The 27,718-nt window shown below is 41.4% G+C and overlaps 1 protein-coding gene across 1 annotated transcript in view; it reads left to right on the top strand.

Annotated features, from left to right (window-relative positions):
- LOC141147033 (bile salt export pump-like) overlaps window positions 1–27,718 on the top strand; it is a 122,553-nt gene that overhangs the window by 47,230 nt on the left and 47,605 nt on the right. The window contains exons 12-15 of the mRNA XM_073634005.1: window positions 5,487–5,667; window positions 7,235–7,310; window positions 21,133–21,259; window positions 23,185–23,322. Of these exons, the coding sequence (XP_073490106.1) occupies window positions 5,487–5,667; window positions 7,235–7,310; window positions 21,133–21,259; window positions 23,185–23,322 (522 nt within the window). The remainder of the gene's footprint in view (window positions 1–5,486; window positions 5,668–7,234; window positions 7,311–21,132; window positions 21,260–23,184; window positions 23,323–27,718) is intronic.

The raw sequence follows: 27,718 nt of genomic DNA, 5'->3' as shown, positions 1-27,718 counted from the left end.
AGCTATGTTCTGAGGATTTCTTAGTTTTTCCTTTGTGGTAAGGTGGTAAAGGTAGCTTATGCTGGATTTAATGCGTTGCCCTTTAATTTGCTGTGCAATTTCCCTGCTTTGTTGCCAGCACTGTAAAAATGCATCTTATTGCGTTTCTGGGATTTATCAAAATTGTCCAGTAGAAAGGACAAGTCTTAAGGTCAGGGTGTGGCTGCTGTTCGTTTAGGGAGTCAGTGTCTTGAATATCTTTCAGAAGTTTAGCAATGTGCTGCCTCCTCTGCCTTTTATTAATAGCACCTAGTTGGAGAAGTACGCCTCTCATAAAAGCTTTGTGGGAGGCCCACAAAACAGAAGTATCAGCGACTGAATTGTCATTGAATGAGAAAAAATATTGAAGTTGTTTGCATAGGGAAGGTGAGTACTTAGGGGACTGTAGGATCCGAGTGTTCATTCACCATAAGTAAGTAGGAGCAGGGCTGAAATTGTCCTCTATAGTAATGCTCACTGGGGAGTGGTCAGACCACGTAGCAGAAAGGATAGAAGAGTCCACTACTTTTTGTAACGTCCACTGGTCCAGAAGAAAAAGGTCAATGTGTGAATATGAGTTGTGGCATGGAGAGAAATACGTATAGTCCCGTTCTTCTGCCTGTTGGCACCGCCAAATATCGTACAGTTGGAGAGCAGGTAAGAGGGGACCCAAGGAAGGTATGCATCTTGAAGAGGTAGAAGAGGAATCTAGGTGAGGTTCAGGGGTGATATTAAAGTCGCCACACCATATAATTGCACCTTGTTACACAGTGGTAACTTTCTTGCAGAGTTTACTTAGGAAGCATAGCTGGTGTGTATTTGGCGCATAGACTGTAACAATGGTGTATAAGGTATGATTGATGGAGCATAATCGAATGAGGTATCTGTCATTTTGATCCATTATGCAGTTTTGGAGTTGAAACACAAAGTTTTTAATGGCAACAAGGATCCCTTTCTTTTTGGCTGGGGCACAAGCGGTAAAGATGTTGGGGAAATTCTTGTGCTTGCAAGTTGGTGGGTTGGATGCATGGAAATGGGTCTCCTGCACACAGAGAATATTGCTTTTGGATTGTTCCGCTAGTTTCCATAAGGAGGATCTTTTTGCAGGGTGGTTGAGGCCTTTAGCGCTGATGGTTAAAAATTTGAAAGTCATACTGGCCGTAGCGTAGGTGGTAAGGGTATGGCTTGCTAGAGTTGTAGTGAGTCAAAAAAACCTGTAAGGGGGATTTTCTTTGTGGAGGGTACTTGGTAGTATTGCAGAGGTGATTTAGAGGAAGTTGTGGTTAGTGTGACGCTTAGAGGTAGTCAGCGCTCCTAAAATGAGTTCCAAGAGGTTGTGTTTGGTAACCGAGCGGATGTGGTGTTGATAAGCCAAAAGATGAAAGAAAATAAGAAATATAAAAGACACACAAAAAAAAGAAAGGGGCTAGGTCAATACCTAGACAATGCTTCCTGAAAAAAGAGGCACAACCGGTGCCAAGGAGGCAAAGTTGGGGGTGAAGAGTTCTAGCGACAGAGTGAAGATTTGCATCGCACAAGACCGCCTAGGAACGGGGTGTACCTGCGGCTGCTGTTCAGCGAGAATGGTGTCTTGTAGATTGTTGAGGTAATGGGTGATGGTGTTGAGCCGCTTCACCACTTTGATCCATAGGGGTGGTGGCCGGTGGATCTGGGATGATGTTCCATCTCTGCAGGAGTTGTAGGCTTTCTTGAATTGAAGATACTACGTGTTTAAACCCGTTGTAATTGATGGACATTTCATTTTTTGAAGATCTATTAAGATGTATCAGTATGTAATTCTGTAGGATGTATGCACCTAATTGCACCTTGCACTGTATTTATGTATATTAGCAGGCTAATTTTATATTCAGTGTAAACGCAATTAGTTTATCTCACCCTCCCACAGGGATAGGTCTATACCTACCCATATTGTTACTTTTAGTACGATTTTTATTTATGTTTGGATTAGCGCAGCACCATACTTGATACTTAATTTACTGTTGCGATAGGGGTGAGTTGGACCCTATTTGGTGTAAGCAGCTTTTCCAGTGTCGTCTTACACTTCCACATGGTAGCGTGGGAATAACCATTTTATATTTTGTATTAACCCATTCAGTTTAACCACTTGACAACTGGGCACTTAAACCCCCCTCGTGACCAGACCAATTTTCATCTTTCAGTGCTCTCACACTTTGAATGACTATTACTCAGTCATATAATACTGTACCCAAATGAATTTTTTGTCCTTTTTTTCATACAAATAGAGCTTTCTTTTGGTGGTATTTGATCACCTCTGTTTTTTTTTATTTTTTGCGCTATAAATGAAAAAAGACCGAAAATTTTGAAAAAAAAATGCATTTTTCTTAGTTTCTGTGATAAAAGTTTGCAAATTATTAATTTTTCTTCATAAATTTTGGACACAATTTATACTGCTACATATCTTTGGTAAAAATAACCCAAATTAGTGGATATTATTTGGTCTTTGTGAAAGTTAGAGAGTCTACAAGCTGTGGTGCAAATCATAATAAATTGATCACACCTGATGTACTGATGGCCTATCTCATTTCTTGTGACCCTAACAAGCCAGGAAAGTACAAATACCCCCCAAATGACCCCTTTTTTTTAAAGTAGACATTCCAAGGTATTTAATAAGATGGATGGTGAGGTTTTCGATGTTGTTATTTTTTTCCCACAATTCTTTGCAAAATTAAGATTTTTTTTTCCCACAAAATTGTCATTGAAATGGTTATTTCTCTCACATGGCATGTGTATACAACAAATGACACTCCAAAATACATTCTGCTACTCCTCCTGAGTATTACGATCCCATGTATGGGACTTTTTCTCAGCCTAGCCACTTAGAGAGGCCCAACATGCAGAGAGCACCTTCAGGTGTTCTAGGAGCATAAATGACACATCTAACTTGTTGACTACCTATTAAACTTTTGAATGCCCTGGAGCACCAGGACAATGACGCGTGACACTGATGTGGCACTGAAGGCACATGACACTAACACATGGCACTGATGACATGTGACACTGATGAAAGATGGCACTGATATATGGCACTGATGACACGTGGCACTGATGACAGATGGCACTAATATGTGGCACTGATGACAGATGGCACTAATATGTGGCACTGATGACAAATGGCACTAATACGTGGCACTGATGACAGAATGCACTAATATGTGGCACTGATGACAGATGGCACTAATACATGGCACTGATGAAACGTGACACTGATAACAGATGGCACATGACACTGACAGGTGGCACTGATGACAGATGCACTGATACGTGACACTGATGACACGTGACACTGATGACAGATGGCACTAATATGTGGCACTGATGACACGTGACACTGATGACAGATGGCACTAATACGTGGCACTGATGACAGATGGCACTAATACATGGCACTGATGACAGATGGCACTAATACGTGGCACTGATGACCTATGGCACTAATAGGTGGCACTGATGACAGATGGCACTAATACATGGCACTGATGAAAGATGGCACTAATACGTGGCACTGATGACCTATGGCACTAATACGTGGCACTGATGACATGTGACATTGATGTCATGTGTCGATGGAACTGACAGGTGGCACTGGGGACAGGTGGCACTGGGGACAGGTGGCACTGACAGGTGGCACTGGGGACAGATGGCACTAACAGGTGGCACTGGGGACAGGTGGCACTGACAGGTGGCACTGACAGGTACTGTGAGCACTGTAACTTTTTTTTTTTCATGCTGCAGCTGTTCACTCTCCCTCCTCACATGCTGTCTCTGTGTGAGGAGAGAGAGCCGGCGATGAGAGATGATCTCATATGTTTACATAAGAGATCATCTCTCATTGGACACTCAGATCGAGTGCTAAATGGCCGCGGTGATTGGCCATTCTGAACCAGTCTGTCCCTTGCGAAGACCAGTTGTGAGAAGGAGCACCCCCACATATCCTCTCACTCTTCCATTTGCATTGCAGGAAAGTCCTCAACCCATCTAGCCCCGAGAGTTTCAAGTCCCATATGCACATTGGGTAACAGTGCTTTGTAGATTTTGGACAAGGGCTGAATCATAGAGTTGTCCCCCGAGTAGATCGAAGTATAAAAAGCCACCCGAGAGTTCTCAAATTGAGTGTTAAAAGCATACTGGAGTTGCAGAAAACTAAATAGGTATGAGTTTGGTAAATCAAATTTTTGTTTCAACCTGTCAAAAGTCTGAAGCCTAACAAACCCCCCCCTCCCCTGGCATATTTGAGCAATGTATTTAATAACTTTGGCTTTCCAGACAACAGGATCGGGTATGATCATACGCTCCGGTAGCGCTGAGTTAAACCAAAAGGGGTTATGTGGTGAAATATGTCCAGATGGCGCGGGGCGAAAAGAAAGAGCCAAGCACCATGCCTTCAAGACAGCCTTTATAGCCACCATTAAAGGAAAAGGTGTAGTACAGTAAATTCCGCAGCGCCTCATAGGAGCTAGACAAGCTGCTTCCAGAACCACTGCCACATTGGACTCATCTGAATTTAACCAATTGTGTGCGTGGGACAACTGCGCAGCTAAATAATATTTGTACAGGTCAGGGCAGGCTAGACCCCCTCACCCCAAGCTCTCTGTATCACCTTCAGCTTAAATCTCAGCTGACTCATGACCCATAGGAATGAGAGCAGGCTGGTATTTATGGCTGTGCCCTTTCTGCTCTGGACAGTATATATTTGCATGGTAATGGACATGAACTTCATGCCCCCAATGATGTCAACTCTGACGAAACGCGTAGGCCGGAGTCCATGTCTGTGATGTTTCCACACAGGCCAAATCTGTTTACATGTGGACCAGTTCCCAGGAACTTTTAATCAGTACATGCTGGATTTTATCTAAATTTCTGTGAGTTTTTAGCATATTTTTTCTTCAATAAATTGTTATACAGTTTTACACTATGTGGGCAATTCTCTTCTTTCCTATGGGCTTTGATATGGAGCTATCCTTACTATCAACCATGATACCATCCCCTTCAACTTAACTGGAGGAAGTTGATCAGATCTTCTGTGCATATAACCCACGTTTGTCTAGACTCTTATAATTTGGAGTCCAGATTTCTGGTAAGGAGGCATTTTATGTGATCTATGGTGGAGGTGCACCTGGGTGATCGACTCTCACAAATGACATGTACACCTGAATTGGACACTTATCAGGAGAACTTTTTCGCAATCACTGTTTCTTTTCTTTGGAGACCAAAATGAACTGTTTTACTCTATGGACACTTTTTTTTTATCATTTTGATTGCTTAGTGCGGCAACTTTTATCACATAATAAGGTCTAAGCCTCCCCACTTTATCCTATACTAAAAAAAAAAGTTTTACCTTTACATATACCTAAAGAAATACTTCAGTACCTGCCCTTTTCAGAAATAACTCCACTGTCAGAGTAATATATATTTTTTTTCTGCTATAGGTACGCAGTGGAAGAACTACAATTTCTATTGCTCATCGCCTGTCTACAGTTCGGACTGCTGATATAATTGTGGGATTTGATGGTGGCAGAGCAGTAGAGATGGGAACTCATGATGAACTGTTGAAAAAGAAGGGAGTTTACTTTACTCTTGTCACAATGCAGAGCCAAAATACCACTCCAGGTAATGTGTTGTTTTCTCTACAATAAGAAATTTGTGAAAATTACAGACTGCAAACCAAAAAACAGACTAATTAGTCCTACTTTGTAAATCATAACTGCCAGATAGTCCATTATGAGATATATATATATATATATATATATATATATATATATATATAAATATATATATATATATATATATATATATATATATATATATATATATATATATATATATATATATATATATATATATATATATATATATATATATATATATATATATGCCTAAACTGTGTCATTCTTCCTGGAGCAATGCTACTTATTGACTCTGCTGAGTACTTAGGGTCGATGTTGTTCAGCAGCCCCCAGAAATCCAACAGCAATTTCTCCTAGTAAAGAAAAATCTTTTTAAGGTAAATGTCAGAGTTGCCAGGTATTCACTTTGAACCAGTTCAACCAATCATATTTTGATGCACTTTGTGCACATTTTTTAAATTATATAATATAAAATGGTATTTATTTGTTTTTATGTAATCGTCTTTTTGTGTAAATGAATGCTAAAAAAAGTTTACTGAAAGGCCCCCACCCCTCAAAGTCAAATCACCTGCAAAGGCCACTTAAAAATAAAACTGTTGTAAAATAAATAAATACTTAAAAAATACTTACTCCAGCCCTTGCTTCTGACATTTTGCCGAGGTGCAGAGGACATCACTACTGCCTTCTGGGATAGCTGGTTGCTTGGCATCCTCCAATAATGTACTCCGGCCTATTGCAGTGATGTCTCCCAGGAGCGATGGAACCCAGGCCAAGGTAAGCTTTATTATTTAATTGTCTTTTGCAGGTGATTTGACTTTGGGGTACTTTCAATAGAGAGGACCGGTTATTTCCATGCAGATCTGCTTTAAAGAATATGTAAATTTAACCTTTCATATTCCTGATATGTGCAAAAGTGCACTTACACTTATATTCCTGATATGTGCCTGCTGTGCCATGTATTTGCATGAAAAAGTCTCCTGTTCTCTTTGTATTGCTTCCTTTGTGTGAAATCCCCTGTGTTCCTGCCAGTCCCTCTGCTTTCCTATTAATAACTGACCACACTAGTTATGAGAACACACCACGGTCAGTTCTCTAGTTGGAATCTCAGTGTGCTCTCCTCCAATGATCAGACATGTCCTGACACGCCCCGCCTGCATAGCCATTAACTGGGAAGTTCAGTGTGCTTCCCCTCCCCCAAGCTCTTATGCAGCTGAGGACAGAGGGAATGTGATCATTTATAAAATAGGGAAAAAAGTTATTTATAATGTGAGTTTTTTTTTAAATATCTATAAACAAATGTTTTGGCTTTTATTTCTATTTTAAACGTAATGGGTTGTTTTACAAGGTGATCGTTTGCAATCACTTTAAGGTAATATTTGCTATAACATTTTGTATTATATATTGCATGTTTTAATATTGAAGCTATGTTTAGGCAGAGTGGGGAACATGTCTTGTCACTTGGCTGCCCCCTAGTGGTTAAGTATTAACTGATATATGCAGTTTACTTATTTCAATTTAGAATACTGTACAATTCCTATTTTCATTTCCAGAAAAAGTAACAGATGAAAATCCTGATATTGAAAGAACCAGGACATTCAGTAGAGGAAGCTACCAATCTAGTTTCAGGTTTGTACAAATAATTTGTGCTTTTTAATGCTTCTGAATCCTGTGATTCTGCAGGCCTGGAGGTACGGTATATTTTGAAGAGGCAGGCTAATCTAAGAATTTTCACCTGCCTAGATTTGCTGGTATTTGCCCTGCAGAGAAACATTGGCTATAACATGTATGAACAGCACAAGCATAGGGTGAATGTGAATCAGAATTTTAGGCAAATTCTCATTTGAGGGTTAGTAAATCATGTGTGCTTCAATAAGTGCGCAGAGTCACGGTCCATAGGATTCAGGATTCAACCTTGTTACTGAAAGCTGAATTTTCCATTCATGTGCCATGAATGGTGGTAAACGTATGTAGCACTGACCCCCGAAGGAGCTGCTGATATTTGATTTGGGCCTGTACTCTGCTATCACAACCCCTGTTATGTGGCTCAGTCCCCTTGACACAGCTGTGGTGTAATGTGGATGTGCGACAAACAGTCAAAGACAACTCTACAAAGTGTAATATAATATACCTGTTTGGATTTACCTTGAACTCCAACACTCCGTCTGGCCTGTACGTGAAAGGAAATAGCACTCCACACAATAATACTTAACCACCATAAGAGTTTACTGTATTTGATTAGAAATAGTAATCACAGTTGTTGTACTGTCACACCAACATAGTGTGACAGCCAGCAAATTCAATTCACAATAGTATATCAGAGAGTAAGATTATTCAGATTAACAATCTTTGATGTGACTACAGAATGGAACCCATGACAGAGTGAACCTGACTTCACTATGGACACCGTTCCACTCTCAGCACGCTCTGCTATGCACAAGACACAATTACCATCCTATGCACAAAACACAATTACCATCCTATGCACAAGACACAATTACCATCCTATGCACAAAACACAATTACCATCCTATGCACAAGACACAATTACCATCCTAGTACAGCATGACATATTTCCTAGGGAGCTCCCCCTGCTTTAGATGACAATCCCTCTAAAGGGCAGTAAAAGGCAAGGCTTTGCGTTAACAGAGGCAGTCCTTCTTTGTTCTTCTGTCTTCTGCTAGCTAGGATTAAGTGAAATTGTAATACATATAATCCACAGGATTTTTGACCAATAGAACAGTGTAAAATGATGCACAGTAGTAATTTCAATCAGGTAAATTGGTTGGATACTTCTTCTCAAAGGGAACAAACTTCCAGCATCAGTTCCTGGGTAATGAAATCTAACTTGAAGCCTGTGCAAGTGTAACTCTTTCCACCTGAACTGTTCCGTGGGACTATTAGTCCCAGCAACACTTTGCAATCAATCTAAGTGTGTAAAATGTGATGCAAACTTCTGGGCATTAGCCCTCTCACCCAACCAGGTCTGTAAAGTTGAATGGCTCCTCTCCACAGTATCTCAGTTTGTTTGCTGTGGCCACGCTGTCACGCTGTACCACTTCACAGACGCAGGGGCCTTTTATAGCCTTCCCACAATCCAGTTCAGTCTCTTGATGCTCATGGGAGGTCACTAAGCATTCTGGGTAGGTCAAGTTAATGTTCCAAAGTAAACAAACAAAACACTTTCTGTCATCTTCAATCCAGAAATAAAATGCAGTTCTTTCCATAATTTGGCCACTAGATGGCGCCAAATATACAGGTATTAACATTACAGCATTACATAGCATCGGAAGCAAAAATTGTCAGCGCTACACGCAATATAATCCAGCAGACATACCAGCAAATCTCGATGGTGAATGTGCTTTATAATTAGAAAAAGATCCACCGGGTTACATAGTTAGGTTGAAAAGTCTATCCAGTTCAACCAAAAAAAAATACAATCCGATATATACAATCCTATACCCACAGTTGAGCCAGAGGAAGGCGAAAAACCCCAGCAAAGCATGATCCAATTTGCTATAGCAGGGGAAAAAATTCCTTCCTGATCCCCCCGAGAGGCAATCGGATTTTCCCTGGATCAACTTTACCTATAAATGTCAGTACCCAGTTATATTATCCACTTCAGCCCCGGAGCATTTGGCTGGCCAAAGACCAGAGCACTTTTTGCGAATCGGCACTGCGTCACTTTAACCAAGTCCACGCATGCTCGAAAATCGAGCAGAAGAGCCGCACTGGCTATTGAACTTCACCGCGTTCTTGACGTTCAGAATTTACGACAACATTCGTGTGACCGTGTTTATGCAAGACAAGTTTGAGCCAACATTCTTTGGAAAAAAATCCACGGTTTTGTTGTCGGAAAATCCTATGGTGTGTACAGGGCATAACTGTGAAGAAACCTTTCCATATTTGGAGATGAAATCATTTTTCCTCTAGACATAAAGAGTGCCCCCTTGTCCTCTGTGATGACCTTAAAGCGGAGTTCCACCCAAAAATGGAACTTACGCTTTAAGTAATGGTGACCCCCTGACATGCCACATTTGGCATGTCATTTTTTTTGGGGGGGGGGAGCGGATACCCTCTTTTTAGAGGCATCCAGCTCCCACTTCCTCCCGGGGCTCTGCGGCGCGGGAGGAAGTTCAGCTCTTCCCCCTTCCTCCCTGCAATCTTCTGGGACACGTCACAGGTCCCAGAAGATTGCCTGCCATTCACAGCATGCAGCTGGGCGCCCTCAGTAAGAATGCCAGCTCCATGGAGAGGAGAGGGAGACGAGCGGGGCTTTGTACACCCGCATCGCTGGACCGTGGGACAGGTAAGTGTCTGATTATTAAAGGTCAGCATCTACACTTTTTGTAGCTGCTGACTTTTAATTTTTTTTTTTTTTTGGCGGAATTCTGCTTTAGAGTGAATAATTGCACTGACAGGATCAACAGGTATTTGAAGGACTTTGCAGGGAGACTAAGAGAAAACTGTAAGTGAAGATGTGCTTACAGTTAATTGCAATAGCACTTTTGTTTAATGGGAGGTCATAATTCTAATTATACCCTTTTTTCTTTATGTTTCACACTCTGTTCCTCAATACTGACAGAGATTTGAAAGGTCACATTTCAAGTGTCCTCAGAGAGGGGGACCTGACCGGATCTGTCATTTTACATGGTGCACTAAGCTATGTAGTCATATGTAGACATACTGTGCAGTTGCTATTATAGGAAAGTGGAGATAAGCCAGAAAAAGAGGGCTGTTAGTAAAATGTCTGTCTGAGTAAATATCTACTTATTTACTTTAGCTGGGCTTTAACTGCCTTAGGCCTCTTTCACACGAGGGATCCGTATGTCCGTTTTTCATCCTTCCGTTTTCGGATGAAAAACGGACATACATGTATCCCTATGAAGCGTCGGATGTCAGCGGTGACATGTCCGCTGACATCCGACCCGCTCCGATCCGAAAAGTGTAACGGAGGAAAACCCTACTTTTCCATCCGTTTTCGGATCGGATCGGGTGACGACGGACACTACGGTCCGTCATCATCTGATCCCCCCATAGGGGAGAGCGGCGCTCTGACAGGTCCGAGCCCTCTGAAGAGTGATTTGCATTTGGATTGCTCTTCGGAGGGCATTTGACAGGAGTTGAGGAGGTGTTATATCACCTCCTATTTTACCCCTCACTCCAGTGTGGCAGTCGTGGGGCACCTTCAATTCAGTTGTAGTGGAGCAGACCCAGCTGAATGCTTAGAAGAATGACAACCGGGATCATGTATGCTGTGGCATACATACGACCCCCTTTGCAGCTTAAGTGGGAGTGGTTGGGGGCAGCTCAACTCTGCATTTATACAGCCCCCCCAAACCCAGATGTAAACAAGACCATATATTGTTATCTCAGTTGTCAGAATTTACCAATTCCAGACAAATACACACAAAATCTGGGACAATCCCTGTCAATCAGGAACAGCTGAAATGGTGAACAAGAATGTTATTCATTCAAACATCATACTTGCATATCCTTCAGGGAAACTATAATGCCGCGTACACACGGTCGGACTTTTCGTCTACAAAAGTCCAACGGACGCCGACGGACTAAAGCTGGCTGGTAATCCGATCGTGTGTGGGCTTCTCTGGACTTTCAGCAGACTTTTTCAGCCTCAAATCCGACGGACTTTAGATTTGAAACATGCTTCAAATCTTTACGTCGTAACTACGACGGACCCCGAAATCCGATCGTATGTGTGCTAGTCCGACGGACAAAAACCCATGCTAGGGCAGCTATTGGCTACTGGCTATGAACTTCCTTATTTTAGTCCGGTGTACGCCATCACGTACGAATCCGTCGGACTTTTGTGTGGTCGTGTGTAGGCAAGTCCGTTCGTTAGAAAGTCTGCTGCAAGTCCGCCGAAAGTCCGCCGGAAGTCTGTCGGACAGGCTGTCGGACTTTTGTAGACGAAAAGTCCGACCGTGTGTACGCGGCATAACAGTTTTGGGCCATTGGGCCATTTTGTAAACTAATAATGTATACCTTTTTTTTTCACATTTTTTTTTTTTTTTTACAAATATTCAATATTGGAAACCCATTTTTTATATTTTATATATATATATATATATATATATATATATATATATAAAAAGAGTGCTAAAGTAGCGGCTTCCTTTTAGATTGCCTGTGTCTTATTAAAACTTTATTGAGTTCTACATAGTAGACAGAAAGCGTGGAGGGTGGATCGGCCATTCTTCTATGTTTTTCAGCTGTGTGTGCAACCTGAGCTTCAGCTATTGAGCTCTTTTTTTAAAGCAAAACAATTCCAATTACCAGGCAAACGTGTACAAAAAAGCCTATAGCTCCATCTCCTGGCTAGTAATAAATATAAAAACTTTACATTCAACATTTCAAAGGCACTTGACTATGTAATGAAACCACATTTTAAATTATATTGCGCCATAAACATAATTTAGGAAAAAATGAATACAATAACACTATGCATTCTATTCTATTCACTGCAATATTTCTTAACAATAATTCTCTCGCTGTACAAGGACAGTTTAGTGCAATATCATGGCATACAAATATTCCAAAGGCATTGTTCAATGTTAATCTAATACAACAGTGAGCCCTGAATGCAGCTGACCTACACATCTGATGTATCCTGTATTGATTTGTCCTTTTCAGATTATGTTAAATTGCTGCAAATCAAATGCATTCCTGTAATGCTAAACATCTGTTCTTGTTATATGCTGGAAACATTCTGTATCAAGCAAGGAGTTTAATGCTGGAAATTACATTTTCATTGTTCTTTAAATCCATTAACATCAGTCACTGTCATTGATCCTAATAAATTACTTAGCTATATTTGTAAATTAGAATAAAATCATGGCTGATCATGAACACCAGAAACATTGCTCGTCAAACACTGAAAACAAGCTTGGCCTAGCCACTTCAACCCCGGAAGGATTTACCCCCTTCCTGACCAGAGCATTTTTTTGCGATACGGCACTGCGTCGCTTTAACTGACAATTGCGCGGTCGTACAACGCTGCGCCCAAACAAAATTGACGTCCTTTGTTTCCCACTAATAGAGCTTTCTTTTGATCACCTCTGCGGTTTTTATTTTTTTCGCTATAAACAAAAAATAGCATCAATTTTGAAAAAAAAGCAACATGTTTTGCTTTTTGCTGTGATAAATATCCCCCAAAAAATATAAAAAAATAATTTCTTCCTCAGTTTAGGCCGATATATTCTTCTACATATTATTGGTAAAAAAAAATCACAAGTGTATATTGTTTGGTTTGCGCAAAAGTTAAAGCATCTACAAAATAGGCGATAGGTTTATGGCATTTTTATTAATAATTTGTTTTTACTAGTAATGGTGGTGATCTGCGATTTTTATCATGACTGCGACATTGGGGGGGGACACATCGGACACTTTTGACACTATTTTGGGACCAGTGACATTTATACAGCAATCAGAGCTATAAAAATGCACTGATTACTGTGTAAATGACACTGGCAGGGAAGGGGTTAAACACTATGGGGCGATCAAGGGGTTAACTGTGTTCCCTCAGTGTGTTCTAACTGTAGGGGGGATGGGCTCACTACAACATGACAGAGATCACTGCTCCCGATGACAGGGAGCAGTAGATCCCTGTCATGTTGCTAGGCAGAACACGTTAATGCCTTTTAAGGGGGTGTGTGAACTAAATGTGCAACACCAATATTAGTGTGATGATAAACACATATACAGTATAGTATAAGTAGCCCCCTATAAAAATAACTGATTCAAAGTAATCATTCAGTGAAAAAAATCATTCAGTGAAAAAAATCAGCAATAAAGATACAATAAGCAGTTAAAATTAATAAAACCATCAATAAGTAATATATGACAACAGTATATATATACTGATGTGATCTGCAGTGCTGAGCTATTGTGCAGTCTGTGCAAAACAATACATATATAAAAACCTTTATGCAAAAAAAGTGAAAAAGTCTGCAATGCTCCAGATAATTGGTTTAGCAGAAAAGTGTATTTTGCAACAACAAGTTCCAAACAGTCTGGTGACTCTTGTGCCAAAAAATAAACCGGTGACCTCTGTGCTCCCCCTATGGCTCCCCACTCACCAGCTCCTTATACCCCTGCAGGGGTGACAGGCAATATGGAATATCATAGGAGGTTTTCCAGATGTATCCCTATGGTCCCTTTGACAATGGCTCCTGCTTCCACTATCCCAGGACTTCCGGATCGATCATCTGTTCATCACAGCCTCTGTCACCATATCCAGGAAAGGGATCTCCAGGGATGAGTCCTTATTCTTCAGTGAACCCAAATTGACATCCTCAGCATCCTTCCCACACATAAGACTTTCCTGCTAAGAAAACCCACCGTTGCTGAGTTATAGATGATGGCAGAAGTATACTATAGTTATACTATACTGTATATGTGTTTATCATCACACTAATATTGGTGTTGCACATTTAGTTCACACACCCCCTTAAAAGAGAGCGCCATTCACCCCATCCTTTATTTACCTACACAGACTAGCCCCCTTGCGGGTCTACTAGGGGAGGCTGCATACCTTCTTTTCTCTTTTCTAGTCCTAAGTTTCTGTGTTTTTGTTTACGTTAATGCCTTGTTTACATAGGAATATCCCTGTTCTGCCTCTCCGGGTCACGATCGCAGGCCACCAGACATCAAGTCTGCAGGACCCACGGGCACGCCTGTGATTTAAAGGGGACGTACAGGTACGCCCATTTGTGCAGCTGTGCCATTGTGCCGACGTATATCGTCGTGCGCTGGACGGCATTTGCCACTTACACTTGGTGTATTACATGCTGTTCATACTCAGTCACTTTGAGATTTTCTGTATTCTGCAAAAAAAACTGGTTGATCCTGCTGTTTTCCATCTCCCCTTTCAGTCCATGTCCCCCATTCAGCTGGGATTTTGCAGAGCAGTGTTGGCAGCTACTGCACATGCTCAGTTTTCAGTGACTTTCTATGCTGAGTATTTCCTCCCTATCACATCTAAGTAGCCCATATGACTATAGAGTCACAAATGTGGGTGTATACAGAGTGGTAAAGGACAGCCCACCCCCTCCCTCCTCCTCCATGACCACTAACCAGCTAAACACAATGGGGGGGCGGGATATTACATGTAGATTAATGGAGGCTTCACCTCCCTCTTATTCTAAGACACAGGCTGGAGGGACGTGACACAGCCTGTGACTGGCAGAAATCTGCCCACACCATGTTATTGCCAAAAATAATAAATATTTGATTTCAAATATATATTTGTATGACAATTTATAACAGTTTATTAGTATTATTTATTTTTACTCTATATTTTAAAGGTTTTTTTTTTTTTTTATTTTGAACATGTGGCCAGCAGCAGAGGACTCCTTCTGCCACTGTTTCCCTGCAGACAGGCTGGGAGAGAGCTGGGTCATGTGACAGCTGTATATTCATTAGGAAAAAGGGATTTTTTTTTAATGAAAATTGAATTTTTTAAATTTATATGGATGCCATTATCCATATAAAGAAATAGAAGGAATAATGCAAATGAAATAGTGTTTGTTTAGTATCACTTCAATCCCTTGCTCATCACTTTTTGGCTTCAATATTTTAGGTTGTTTAAAACCCTACTTGGGTATCTGAAGATCCCCCTTTCCGTGGTCCATCATCTCAGAGGTCCCCCATAGGCAACGCTTTTCCAGAAGTTTTCATTCATTTTGAATGGCAGGTACCCCAATGCACCTTGCCAGCAGACCACAACTTATGTACATATACAGGGGGTCCCCGACTTACGAACATCCGACTTACGAACGACCCCTACTTACGAACGGGGCCCGAATGACGTCACTGCTGGCCGAATCTTCCTCTCCTGAGCCTTTCCTCCGTTCCTGTCTTGGCTGCGGGTCCCCTTCGTCCTCCTGCCTGCCCATCCACAGGCCTGGTATGGTCCGGTGGCTTGCCAGGCCGCTGAAACTGCCCGTCGTGGCCGAGGCCTTGTGCGGCCTACGAAGCCTCCACGATCCCCGGTCTTTTCTACGCCGCTGCCCCGCGATGGTGCACCGCGGCCGGCCGCCCGGCCGGCCGGCCTGCCTGGCCTCTGATGGCTGCTTTCACCATCCATCTCCCTGCTGTGCCATACAGTGTACCTCTCTGCAGTCTCCTGTTGCTGCTGCCATGAAAATAGTGAGAGGGGAGAGCTGTGCTCAGCTGCGATCCTGGACTCCTGTTTTGGAAGTGACAGGGTCAATAAAGAGAACCTGTCACCTCCAATTGCTATCACACAGGGAATTGTTTCCTCCTGTGTGATAGCAATAAAGTTAAGTGAAAAAAAAATTGATAAAAAAAATAAAAATAAGAAATACAGTAATAATTAAATTAATAAAATAAAAAAAAAAATTAAAAAATGTAAAGAATAAGAAAAATAATATTAAAAATAAGAAAATTATACAAAAATAAAAAAAAGTAAACGACAAGCTACAAATAAATACAAATAAAAAAAAGTGATTAAAAAGTAAAAAAATAAAAGAAACAAAACATATTTGAACTAACCATGCCACCCCAGCCATCCGGTTGCCTTTCTCTGTTGATTTGGGTTTACATCCTGTCTCTGAGACTAGATTTGCACTTAAAAAAGGTACTGTTCCGACTTACAAACAAATTCGACTTAAGAACAAACCTACAGTCCCTATCCTGTTCGTAACCCGGGGACCCCCTGTACAATAAAAGGTGAAGTGCGTGCCATTTCAAATGAATAGTCTGACCTAAGACAGTGCACAATAATACATGATATAACGCACATTAACACACATCTGGTAGTGCATTGCAACAGTGTGCAATTAGACTCAAGTTTTATGGAAAATGTCCACTTTATACAACAGAATAGAATAAGAACAAATAAATCATGCTAATAACTGCACCAATTATGGAGTGTAATCACTCCAGCAGCCGAATGATATTTATTCAGATAATGAACAGGGGACATAAATTCCAAAAGCTGCATCTGTTAGCAGTCATAAAACACTCTATTACCTCCTGCGTGATATGGAAAATCAGCTCAGGCATCTGTCTTCTGGATCTCTCAGACATTACCACTCTATTAGAAAATGGTCATGACGAAACAAAATGCCTGTCTGAGAAGCTACTGATGGAAGCAGTTGCAGTGAAAATACACTTTTTAAATGATTATATTTAGGATTAGAGACATGTTTTATTAATAAGAATAAGGATCCAGATAAGCTACACTCCATCTGTTGGCACCCTATTTGAAAAATAGTGTTTGGGACAGGTTCTCTAACCTGCACAATCAATATTACCCCTGAGAGCTCACATGAATCAAAGGGTGGTCAAAGAATCTTACATCCTTTGATTATCTTATTAGTATTATTTGTTATATTGACTTTGACTAAGTCAGTTACCAAAATATATTATTTTGTGGTACAATATGCAGTATTAGAAAAATAAATTAAAAAAACAAAGAATTTCTAAACTTTAAATTACTCTGACAGATTTTTTAGATTAAATGAGATTTAATAGCATTAATCCCCTTTTAGATGTGGCGGCTTCTGCTTCATTTTTTGTGGGGGGGGGGGGGCGGCAAAAAAATACAAACCACACCCATACGCCCCAGTCGATCAGTCGGTCAGTCTAACCCTCCACCCCAACCCCGTTCAGTCGGTCCATCTGTCAAAATCCCCCCCCCCTATTTCTCGGTCGATCAGCAAACTCCGCACTTACCCCGTCTAGGTTGCGGGCCTGTGTCACTTCCTCGGTGTCTCCTCCCTTCAGTATCTCCTGCTCAGCGTCCCCTCCTCAATGTCTCCTGCTCGGCATCTCCTCCTCTGTGGCTTCCCCCTGCGTCTCCTCTTTGGCGGCCAATATGGTCACTTCTCCTCTTGGCCAATCGGGTCTCATGACCCGCTTCCTGATTGGCCGGGAGGAGAATCAGGAAGACAATAGCAAATATTAATTTATGTGTTTAAAAAAAAAAAAATTTAAATTAGGGTTGTCCCGATACCGATTCTAGTATCGTTATCGGTCCCGATACCGAGTATTTGCAGAAGTACTTGTACTCGTACAAATCAAGTCAAATAAAGTCAATACTTTGTAGAGCCACCTTTTGCGGCTATCACAGCTCCAAGTCGCTTTGGATAAGTCTCTATGAGCTTGCCACATCTTACCACTGGGATTTTTGCCCATTTCCCCTTGAAAAACTGCTCCAGCTCCTTCAAGTTGGATGGTTTGCGCTTGTGAACAGCAATCTTTAAGTCTGACCACAGATTTTCTATTGGATTGAGGTCTGGGCTTTGACTAGGCCATTCCAACACATTTACATGTTTCCCCTTAAACCACTCAAATGTTGCTTTAGCAGTGTGTTTGGGGGTCATTGTCCTGCTGGAAGGTGAACCTCCGTCCTAGTCTCAAATCACACACAGAGTGGTACAGGTTTTGCTCAAGAATATCCCTGTATTTAGCACCATCCATCTTTCCCTCAACTCTTACCAGTTTCCCAGTCCCGACTGCTGAAAAACATCCCCACAGTATGATGCTGCCACCACCATGTTTCATTGTGGGGATGGTGTTCTTTGTTGGGTTTGCGCCAGACATAGCGTTTTCTTTGATGGCCAAAAAGTTAAATTTTAGTCTCATCGGACCAGAGCACCTTCCTCCATACATTTTGGTAGTCTCCCATATGCCTTTTCGCAAACTCAAAACGTGCCATTTTGGCTTTCTTCTGGCCACTCTGCCATAAAGCCCAACTCTATGGAGCGTATGGCTTATTGTCGTCTTATGTACAGATACTCCAGTCTCTGCTGTGGAACTCTGCAGCTCCTCCAGGGTTACCTTAGGTCTCTGTGCTGCCTCTCTGATTAATGCCCTCCTTGTCTGGTTCGTAAGTTTTGGTGTGTGGGTGTTTCTTGGCAGGTTTGCTGTTGTGCCATGTTTTCCATTTGGTTATTATAGATTTGATAGTGTTCTTAGGGATCATCAAAGATTTGGATATTTTTTTATAACCTAACCCTGACTTGTACTTCTCAACAACATTGTCCCTTACTTGTTTGGAGAGTTCCTTGGTCTCCATGGCAGTGTTTGGTTAGTGGTGCCCCTTGCTTAGGTGTTGCAGCCTCTGGGGCCTTTCAAAAAGGTGTGTATATGTAATGACAGATCATGTGACACTTAGATTGCACACAGGTGGACACCATTTCACTAATTATGTAACTTCTGAAGGTGATTGGTTGCACCAGAGCTTTTTATGGGCTTCATAACAAAGGGGGTGAATACATACGCACATGACAATTATCATTTTTCTATTTCTGAAAAATAGTTTTATGTATATATTTTTCAAATTTTTACTCCACCAACTTAGACTATTGTGTTCTGATCCATCACATATAATTCAGATTAAAAAACATTGAACTAAAGGCTGTAACAAAATAGGTAAAAAGCCAAGGGGGTGAATACTTTTGCAAGGCACTGTGTGTGTGTGTGTGTATATATATATATATATATATATATATATATATATATATATATATATATACCATATTTATCGGGGTATAACACGCGCCGGTGTATAACACGCACCCCAAGTTTAGGAGGGAATTTTAAGGAAAAAAAATGTTTTAAGGAAAAAAACTTACATTTAAATGCCCATCAATGCAGCCTTGCACAGCGTCCATCTGCATGCTTGTCCAGTGTCATTTGCAGCCTTGCAGTCATTTGCAGCCTTGCAGTCAGCAGCCTTGGTGTCATTTGCAGCCTTGCAGCTTTGCCAGTGCCTATCTGCAGCTTTGTCTGTGTCCTTTTGCAGCCTTGCCCAGGCTGCAGTTAAACTGCAGTGACATGTCAGTGTCACTGCAGCTTGAAAATGGCGCCGCCGGCGCCGAAATACACAGAGCCGGTCCTCGGCTCTTCTCGGCGACACTTGTTCACTTTCGGCCACTTTCGGCTCCACTCGTAGTCCCGCCTGGGATGGGCGTGACTGTGAGCGGAGCTAGCCAAACCTAGCCGAGTACACGCGGCTAGGTTCGGGCAGCGCTCGAGTGAAGCCGAAAGTGGCCGAGAAGAGCCGAGGACCGGCTTTGTGTGTATTTCGGCGCCGGCGGCGCCATTTTCAAATTGCGGTCGGCGATCGCTCCGCTAATTCAGCGGGGGATCGCAGGGGATCGGCGTATGAAACGCACCCACGATTTTCCCCTGATTTTAAGGGGAGGGGGGGGAGGAGAGAGAGAGAGAGAGAGAGAGAGAGAGAGGGAGAGAGAATAAAAAAGTGGTATCGGGACAACCCTAATTGAAATCCATGTGTCCGGCGCCCTGCATGTAGATTAGGAGACGGGTGCGTAAATTAGGGGGGGTGGCGCCCCTAATTGAGTGACCACCACTGCTGTTAACCCAGTCCACAGTCCGAATTTCACTTGCACACCTTCCTGGTGGGAGTGCCCAAATCACAACCACTATATGGGTTGTTCCCATCCAGACCATGCCTCTAAATGTGCAAGTACTGCCCATTATGCCTACTTTATGAGTTTTCCCACCCAGACCCATCCCCCATTTAAATATGTGGGGACCACCCACTTGCAGCCCTGATTCCTGCAGTCAACACCTTTTTGAGTTAAGCCTAGTACACACTACTATTTTTTTTGCATTCAACCCAGCAGGCTGAAAGAAAAAAAACCTGACAGCTCAGGTCAGAGCCGCTGTACAATCCAGTGTTAGTACAGCAATATCTCCTGCTGTGCTATTGTGTTCTGACAGGGGGACTCCCACCCCCCACCGAAACACTCCGGTCAGTGCTCTCAGCCATTGGCTAAGAGCTCTGAATGTGAGCCAGCCGGCAGCTCTTTTACGGTCATGAGCCTTCAACAGATGCCGGCCGTTTGAACAGATGCCGTCCGACATTCAACCCGTGTGTACTAGGCTTAAATGTGCAGTAAGAACAATAAGGCCAATGCTGTGATCCCAGGACATGGCCCTGGACACCACATCAGCTGTACAGAGGGCCAAGTTGCAAGATCTGACATTTATGAAAGAGTTAACCAAAACTTATTAACCAAATGACCATCATGATTTATAATGTCCTGTAGCTCATGATATAGAATCTATATTTATATGTCAGCCACAGATTGGAGTAAATTAAAATTTTCAGGGGTTCCCAAAGAACTGCTTAAACAATGGCGTCAGCGCCTTTAATATTGAATGTACTGCATTCTGCTTAAATTCTCAGCTTGTAGTCTTTAATGTAATGTGTAATCTGTAGCAGAGCAGCCAAATTTAGAAAGTTGGTAGATATTTCTCATACTCGAACTTTACAATCGGTTGTAGCCAGTATCAGTATCTACAACTCTTCAAACATCCATGAATAAAGCTGTATGACTAGATATCTGACCATGTGATTTAAAGCAAAGAGTATTTGCAACAAGAATTGTCTAAAGTTTCACTTATCCCAGCAATATAAAATATTCTATAGGAACACCCTACGACTTCGTACGAAATCACAGCTTTCCAATCTGTTTCCTGATTCATTGTCTGGTACTGTGAGCGGACCTTCTAGTTTACTGTCCAATGAAATTGAGGAGATGGAGCTACAAGACAATGCAAAAATTCAGAAAAAGGTATGGACATAGTATGAGTCATTCCTAATAGTACTGCTGTATTTTTTTTGTCCCTGATGCGATCAAATGATTGCTAGGTGAACTGATAAGTCCTTTGGAACCCTGAGCAGTTCACTTACACCTTGCAGAACATACAATAGGTCTCCTTTTAGGCAATCTCAGCTGTCATCACTAAACAAAGGTCTGTAGTGCTACCCCATAGGAGCCACTGATTCAGATAGGTTCTCTGTTCTTTGTCTAATCCTTTTCCAAAAAACCTCAGCCCATCTAACACCAGGTTTATTGTACAGACATACAATATTAAAGGAAATGATTGAAGGTAATACTTAGTACCAAGTAGTGGCACTATATCAAAGAAAGCAGGCACCAAACCAGGTAGTAAACACAAACTTAATATATTGTCACCCAATATGTTTGGTAACTAGGCAAGTATAAAATGGATTAACAATGGTAATAACACAATTTATAATACAAAGTGATTAACTGTAAGGACTAGGCATATGATTACACTTGGCATCCAGATTAGCATAAACAGTGGCAAGGCCATGGTGGTAATTCTAGTCTTAGACCAACTACGTATGCACTGTCCACAGGAAAGGGAGGATACAGAACAAAGGGGTCTTGTAGAATAATTGATACAGGAGGGGCAGTCCTTTGAGATGTTCTTCTGCTGGCTATGGTTGGGGCCCTTAAAGAGTGCTGGTGCACTTAACAAGAGTGTCAGTGTTGAGAGCACTGACCCGGAGCCGATCAGCAGACCTTTTTCGGTCATGCCCCTTCGACGGCCTGCTTTTGTCAGACCGACTCCACTATTTGGCCCATGTGTACTAGGCTTAAGTAGATTAGAGGTCATTTGTATTGACTGTTTTAAAAACAGCCTGATTTAAAAAGACAGAATGATCCAAAGCTGATACAGACTTTCACTCCCAACACCAATAAAGGATGGAGTCACATTGACATTTCTCAATATTTGCTGGATAATGTTTAATTTTGATATCATTGTTTCATTTGTTGCTTGGAGATGGTCTTTAAAGCGATATTAAAGCGATATTAAATCCCAAAACAAAAATGTATTAAATTACATCTCACCAATTCTTAGATGTGGTGGCTGCATTAGTTTTCTTTTTTTTTACCAGACTTTAACAGACCAGGCTATCCACACAAACTAGCAGTTATAGGGTTAAGATAAACTATTTAGCACTGACAGGGGGGCGTAATATAGTCAGTCTCTATTCATTTATGTAAAGCCTTTATCCCAAAAGGAAACTGTTGCTGTAACTGCTTATAAAATGTTAGCTGTAGTTCAGCTTATTGGGTTTCAGTGAGGGGCTCATTATAGAAACATGGGAAGATGGTTAACCTGATGAATAGTGTTCTGCAATGATGTGAATACACTGTCAAGATGCCACTTTAAAGTTTGCTAATGGTCTGCGCTTAAGACACTGTCAGCGATTCTGTGAAGATGTAATGCTGTGTTGGAGGTACAGTACATGTGTGAGAAGAGTTGCAGTAAAGTGTTGAAACACATCTAAGAGTGGACATTCCTTTATTTTAATAATGGGCCTCTGACCAAGGATATCGTGAGCTGGCCTATGGATGGTGGATCCAAAGATAGGTATGTGGGGCCTCTATCCAAGAAAAAGAAGGTGAGACGCGGGGGCAGCTTGGTGCTATTTGGCGTTCAACCCAGGTCCCTACATTTTACTGGATGGATCATCAGGTGAAATAAAGGAAAATAAACTAAAAAAAAACTAAAAAATATTGTAACCACTAAGAATTGGTAAGCTGCAATATATTACATTTTTGTTTTGGGGCTTTAATGTTCTAGCATGGTCAAAAGCCAGAGTGACACTGAGTTTGCTGATCATTTGTAAACTTGTTTTTACCAGGGTGAAAGTAAGAACGAGAAAGAAAAGAAATCTGTTTTGAGGATATTGAAGTACAATGCCCCAGAATGGCCCTACCTTGTGTTGGGCTCTGTAGGTGCTGCCATCAATGGCACACTAACTCCCTTGTATGCTCTGCTGTTCAGTCAGATACTTGGGGTAAGTAATGTTCATTGATGAATGTATGCATTTTGTATACATGTACCCAAGCTGTTGTTCAGGTACAGGTTCCATGAACCAATACCATTCTTCTCTCCTAGTAGAACACGAGTCGCCCTACAGGGCACATATATCAGCCTGGGAAAGGATTAGGGTTGATTTTCTAAAACTGTAGAGTGCAAAATCTTGTGCAGCTGTGCATGGTTGCCAATCAGCTTCTAACTTCAGCTTGTTTAATTAAACCTTGAAAAAAAAAACTGGAAGCTGAAACTTCTCTCAGAAGGAAAAGTCGCACACTAGTTCGTACAGTACATAAGTTTGCGTTGACTTTTGTTGCAGAATAAAATCTTTTAATGCACTGTACGAACTAGTTTGCTGCTACCATATTTTCAATACTTTGTTGAGCCCCTGAAACGCGTTGACTTTTGTTGAAGAATAAAATCTTTTATGCACTGTATGAACTAGTGTGCTGCTACCATATTCTCATTTTTTTTTTAGCAGAATGAAAAGGTCATTAGCTTACAAACAGTTAACATTTTTACTTTCTGTAGAACAAAATTAACCAAGGAGATGAAACCTTAAAGTGGTAGTAAACCGCTGGGTGTTTTTTTTCTAACCTGCAAGCTAATGTCATAATGTGCCAGTATGTATCGCATGCTAGCACATTATTTTAAACTTACCTGAAAACGAAGTCTTCCAGCGCCACACTGTTACTGCAGCAGGCGCTCCCATATTCACCTGGTCTTTCTTCCGTCACTCCCGGCCATGCATGTGGTAGCCGCCGTTTACGGCACAGGACTCTGAAGGAACGGCCTGGGTGACCATTGCTTCAAGTTGATGTTATCGGCTGCATGTACAGTAAATATCTCCTAAGCGGGGCATGTTTAGGAAATATTTACAGTACCTATAGGTAAGTCTTATTATAGGCTTACCTATAGGTAAAAGTCAGAGATGGGAGTTTACTCCCACTTAAATAGAGAATTTTCTGCTCATCTTCTCCTCTGCTTCATACTAAAAGCAACATTTAAACAGAGTAGCTTATGGAAATCTTTTGTTACATAATAGTAGCTGAACTTTGTGTCCTGGTTCAGTCCATCTTGGTTATGACATCCTAGAACACACTGGTCAGCGCTTGCATTCATTGGCTGCAAGCGTTTTTCAGATGCTGATCAGCTGCTGGTTTTCCAGCATGCTCGATTGACAGAAGCCGGTCCTCAGATCGGCTTCTGTTGGGCAAGCAGCTATACACACAGGCCGAAAGTCAACCAGTTTGTACTGTAATGGCTTATTGTGCCCGATATTTGGCCCCTGTATACGGGGCTTCATTTGCAAGAGCTACACTCATTGCCACCACCTGTGCAGTCTCAGTGGGGTTGGTTTACTAAAGGCAAATAGACTGCAAGAGCAGTTGCTCCAGAGCTTAGCAAATGAGCAGAAGCTCTGCTGACTTCCATCATCCAATCATGTGTAAGAAAAATGCTGTATTTTTTTATCTTCCTTACACATGATTGGGTATTCTTTGTAAAGTGAAGCTTTATATAATTTACCAAACTCTCGAGCAACTGCACTTTGCAAAGTGAACAGTCCATTTATCTTTAGAAAAATCAACCCCACTGTTGTAATAAAAACATGATTACAGCCCTTGCAATTCACTAGTAAATGGAGTAGAGAACATTTCCATTTGCCACGTAGTATCACTTTAATTCTTTTAGCAGTTTTATAAAATACAAGCCACTACAGCTTGAAATAAAAAGTAAATTTTTAATAATATTAAAATTAAGTTAAAAATTCAGTTTCTACGGTATAACTTTTACAAGAATAAAACAAAACAAACAAAAAAAAAAAACACATAACAACTGTATGTATTCATGCGTTTATTAAAATAAAGAACAGTAGAGGGCAGCAGTGGCACTGTCCAGAAACAATCCAGTGATCTGCTTATCGAACAGACACATGCCCGTGTTATATGCCTGTACCAAACTGTTTTAAATGTGAGTAGTCCATGTTTAGACACAATTAAATTGTATTAACATACAGAGAGCATTTCGATCTTCTCCTTTTTATCATTTATGGTCTGGCGTCCGCATTTATTTCTGAGGAGTCTGGAAAGGAGTGTGTGATCTGTTTCAACCCATTTGGTATATTGGGATCTGCTTACATGACTACCTGTTAGTTCAGGAGTCAATGCCCTGAGGTGAGAGTAGATAATAAGACCGGAGGTGGAGGGACTGTCACCTAATGTGGATTTTTTCATCACTGGTGAAGGTTTTCTGGGACTTGCTGTCCATCAACCCTCTGGACTTTTCTCTCATTATTGTACTTAAAACACATTCTGGGACTTGTTGTTCATTAACGTTTTGAAATTTTTGTTTGCACTGCTTATAACATTTGCTTATCGAAAGCTGTCCCAACACATGAAGATCATTTCATTTATTTCAATATTTCATTTTTTGGACATTGATGTAACATCCACTCTCATAAAACTTTCCTGTTAAACAACATTTTTCCTAAAGGATCATAAAAACATGTCCTAGATGCTGCAAATTACTAAATACAGTATCTCACAAAAGTGAGTACACCCCTCACATTTTTGTAAATGTTTTATTCTAGCTTTTCATGTGACAATACTGAATAAATGACACTTTGCTACAATGTAAAGTAGTGAGTGTACAGGTTGTATAACAGTGTAAATTTGCTGTCCCCTCAAAATAACTCAACACACAGCCATTAATGTCTAAACCGCTGGCAACAAAAGTGAGCACACCCCTAAGTGAAAATGTCCAAATTGGGCCCAAAGTGTCAATATTTTGTGTGGCCACTATTATTTTCCAGCACTGCCTTAACCCTCTTGGGCATGGAGTTCACCAGAGCTTCACAGGTTGCCACTGGAATCCTCTTCCACTCCTCCATGACGACATCACAGAGCTGGTGGATGTTAGAGACCTTGTGCTCCTCCACCTTCCGTTTGAGGATGCCCCACAGATGCTCAATAGGGTTTAGGTCTGGAGACATGCTTGGCCAGTCCATCACCTTTACCCTCAGCTTCTTTAGCAAGGCAGTGGTCGTCTTGGAGGTGTGTTTGGGGTCGTTATCATGTTGGAATACTGCCCTACAGCCCAGTCTCCAAAAGGAGGGGATCATGCTCCGCTTCATTACAGTCAGGTCCATAAATATTGGGACATCGACACAATTCTAATCTTTTTGGCTCTATACACCACCAAAATGGATTTGAAATGAAACGAACAAGATGTGCTTTAACTTTAGACTTTCAGCTTTAATTTGGGGGTATTTACATCCAAATCAGGTGAACGGTGTAGGAATTACAACAGTTTGTATATGTGCCTCCCACTTTTTAAAGGACAGGAAGTAATGGGACAATTGGCTGCTCAGCTGTTCCATGACCAGGTGTGTGTTATTCCCTCATTATCCCAGTTACAAGGAGCAGATAAAAGGTCCAGAGTTCATTTCAAGTGTGCTATTTGCATTTGGAATCTGTTGCTGTCAACTCTCAATATGAGATCCAAAGAGCTGTCACTATCAGTGAAGCAAGCCATCATTAGGCTGAAAAAACAAAACAAACCCATCAGAGAGATAGCAAAAACATTAGGTGTGGCCAAATCAACTGTTTGGAACATCCTTAAACATGAAGAACACAACGGTGAGCTCAGCAACACCAAAAGACCCGGAAGACCACAGAAAACAACTGTGGTGGATGACCGAAGAATTCTTTCCCTGGTGAAGAAAACACCCTTCACAACAGTTGGCCAGATCAAGAACACTCTCCAGGAGGTAGATGTATATGTGTCAACAATCAAGAGAAGACTTCACCAGAGTGAATACAGAGGGTTCACCACAAGATTTAAACCATTGGTGAGCCTCAAAAACAGGAAGGCCAGATTAGAGTTTGCCAAACAACATCTAAAAAAGCCTTTACAGTTCTGGAACAACATCCTATGGACAGATGAGACCAAGATCAACTTGTACCAGAGTGATGGGAAGAGAAGAGTATGGAGAAGGAAAGGAACTGCTCATGATCCAAAGCATACCACCCCATCAGTGAAGCATGGTGGTAGTAGTGTCATGGCGTGGGCATGTATGGCTGCCAATGGAACTGGTTCTCTTGTATTTATTGATGATTTGACTGCTGACAAAAGCAGCAGGATGAATTCTGAAGTGTTTTGGGCAATATTATCTGCTCATATTCAGCAAAGTGCTTCAAAACTCATTGGACAGCGCTTCACAGTGCAGATGGACAATGACCCGAAGCATACTGTGAAAGCAACCAAAGAGTTTTTTAAGGGAAAGAAGTGGAATGTTCTGCAATGGCCAAGTCAATTACCTGGCCTGAACCGATTGAGCATGCATTTCACTTGCTGAAGACAAAACTGAAGGCAAA

Source organism: Aquarana catesbeiana, linkage group LG06, assembly GCF_042186555.1.
Source record: "Aquarana catesbeiana isolate 2022-GZ linkage group LG06, ASM4218655v1, whole genome shotgun sequence".
Taxonomy (NCBI): Eukaryota; Metazoa; Chordata; class Amphibia; order Anura; family Ranidae; genus Aquarana; species Aquarana catesbeiana.
The sequence above is the reverse complement of the archived record's forward strand: the minus strand, read 5'-3'. Positions and strand labels throughout refer to the sequence as shown.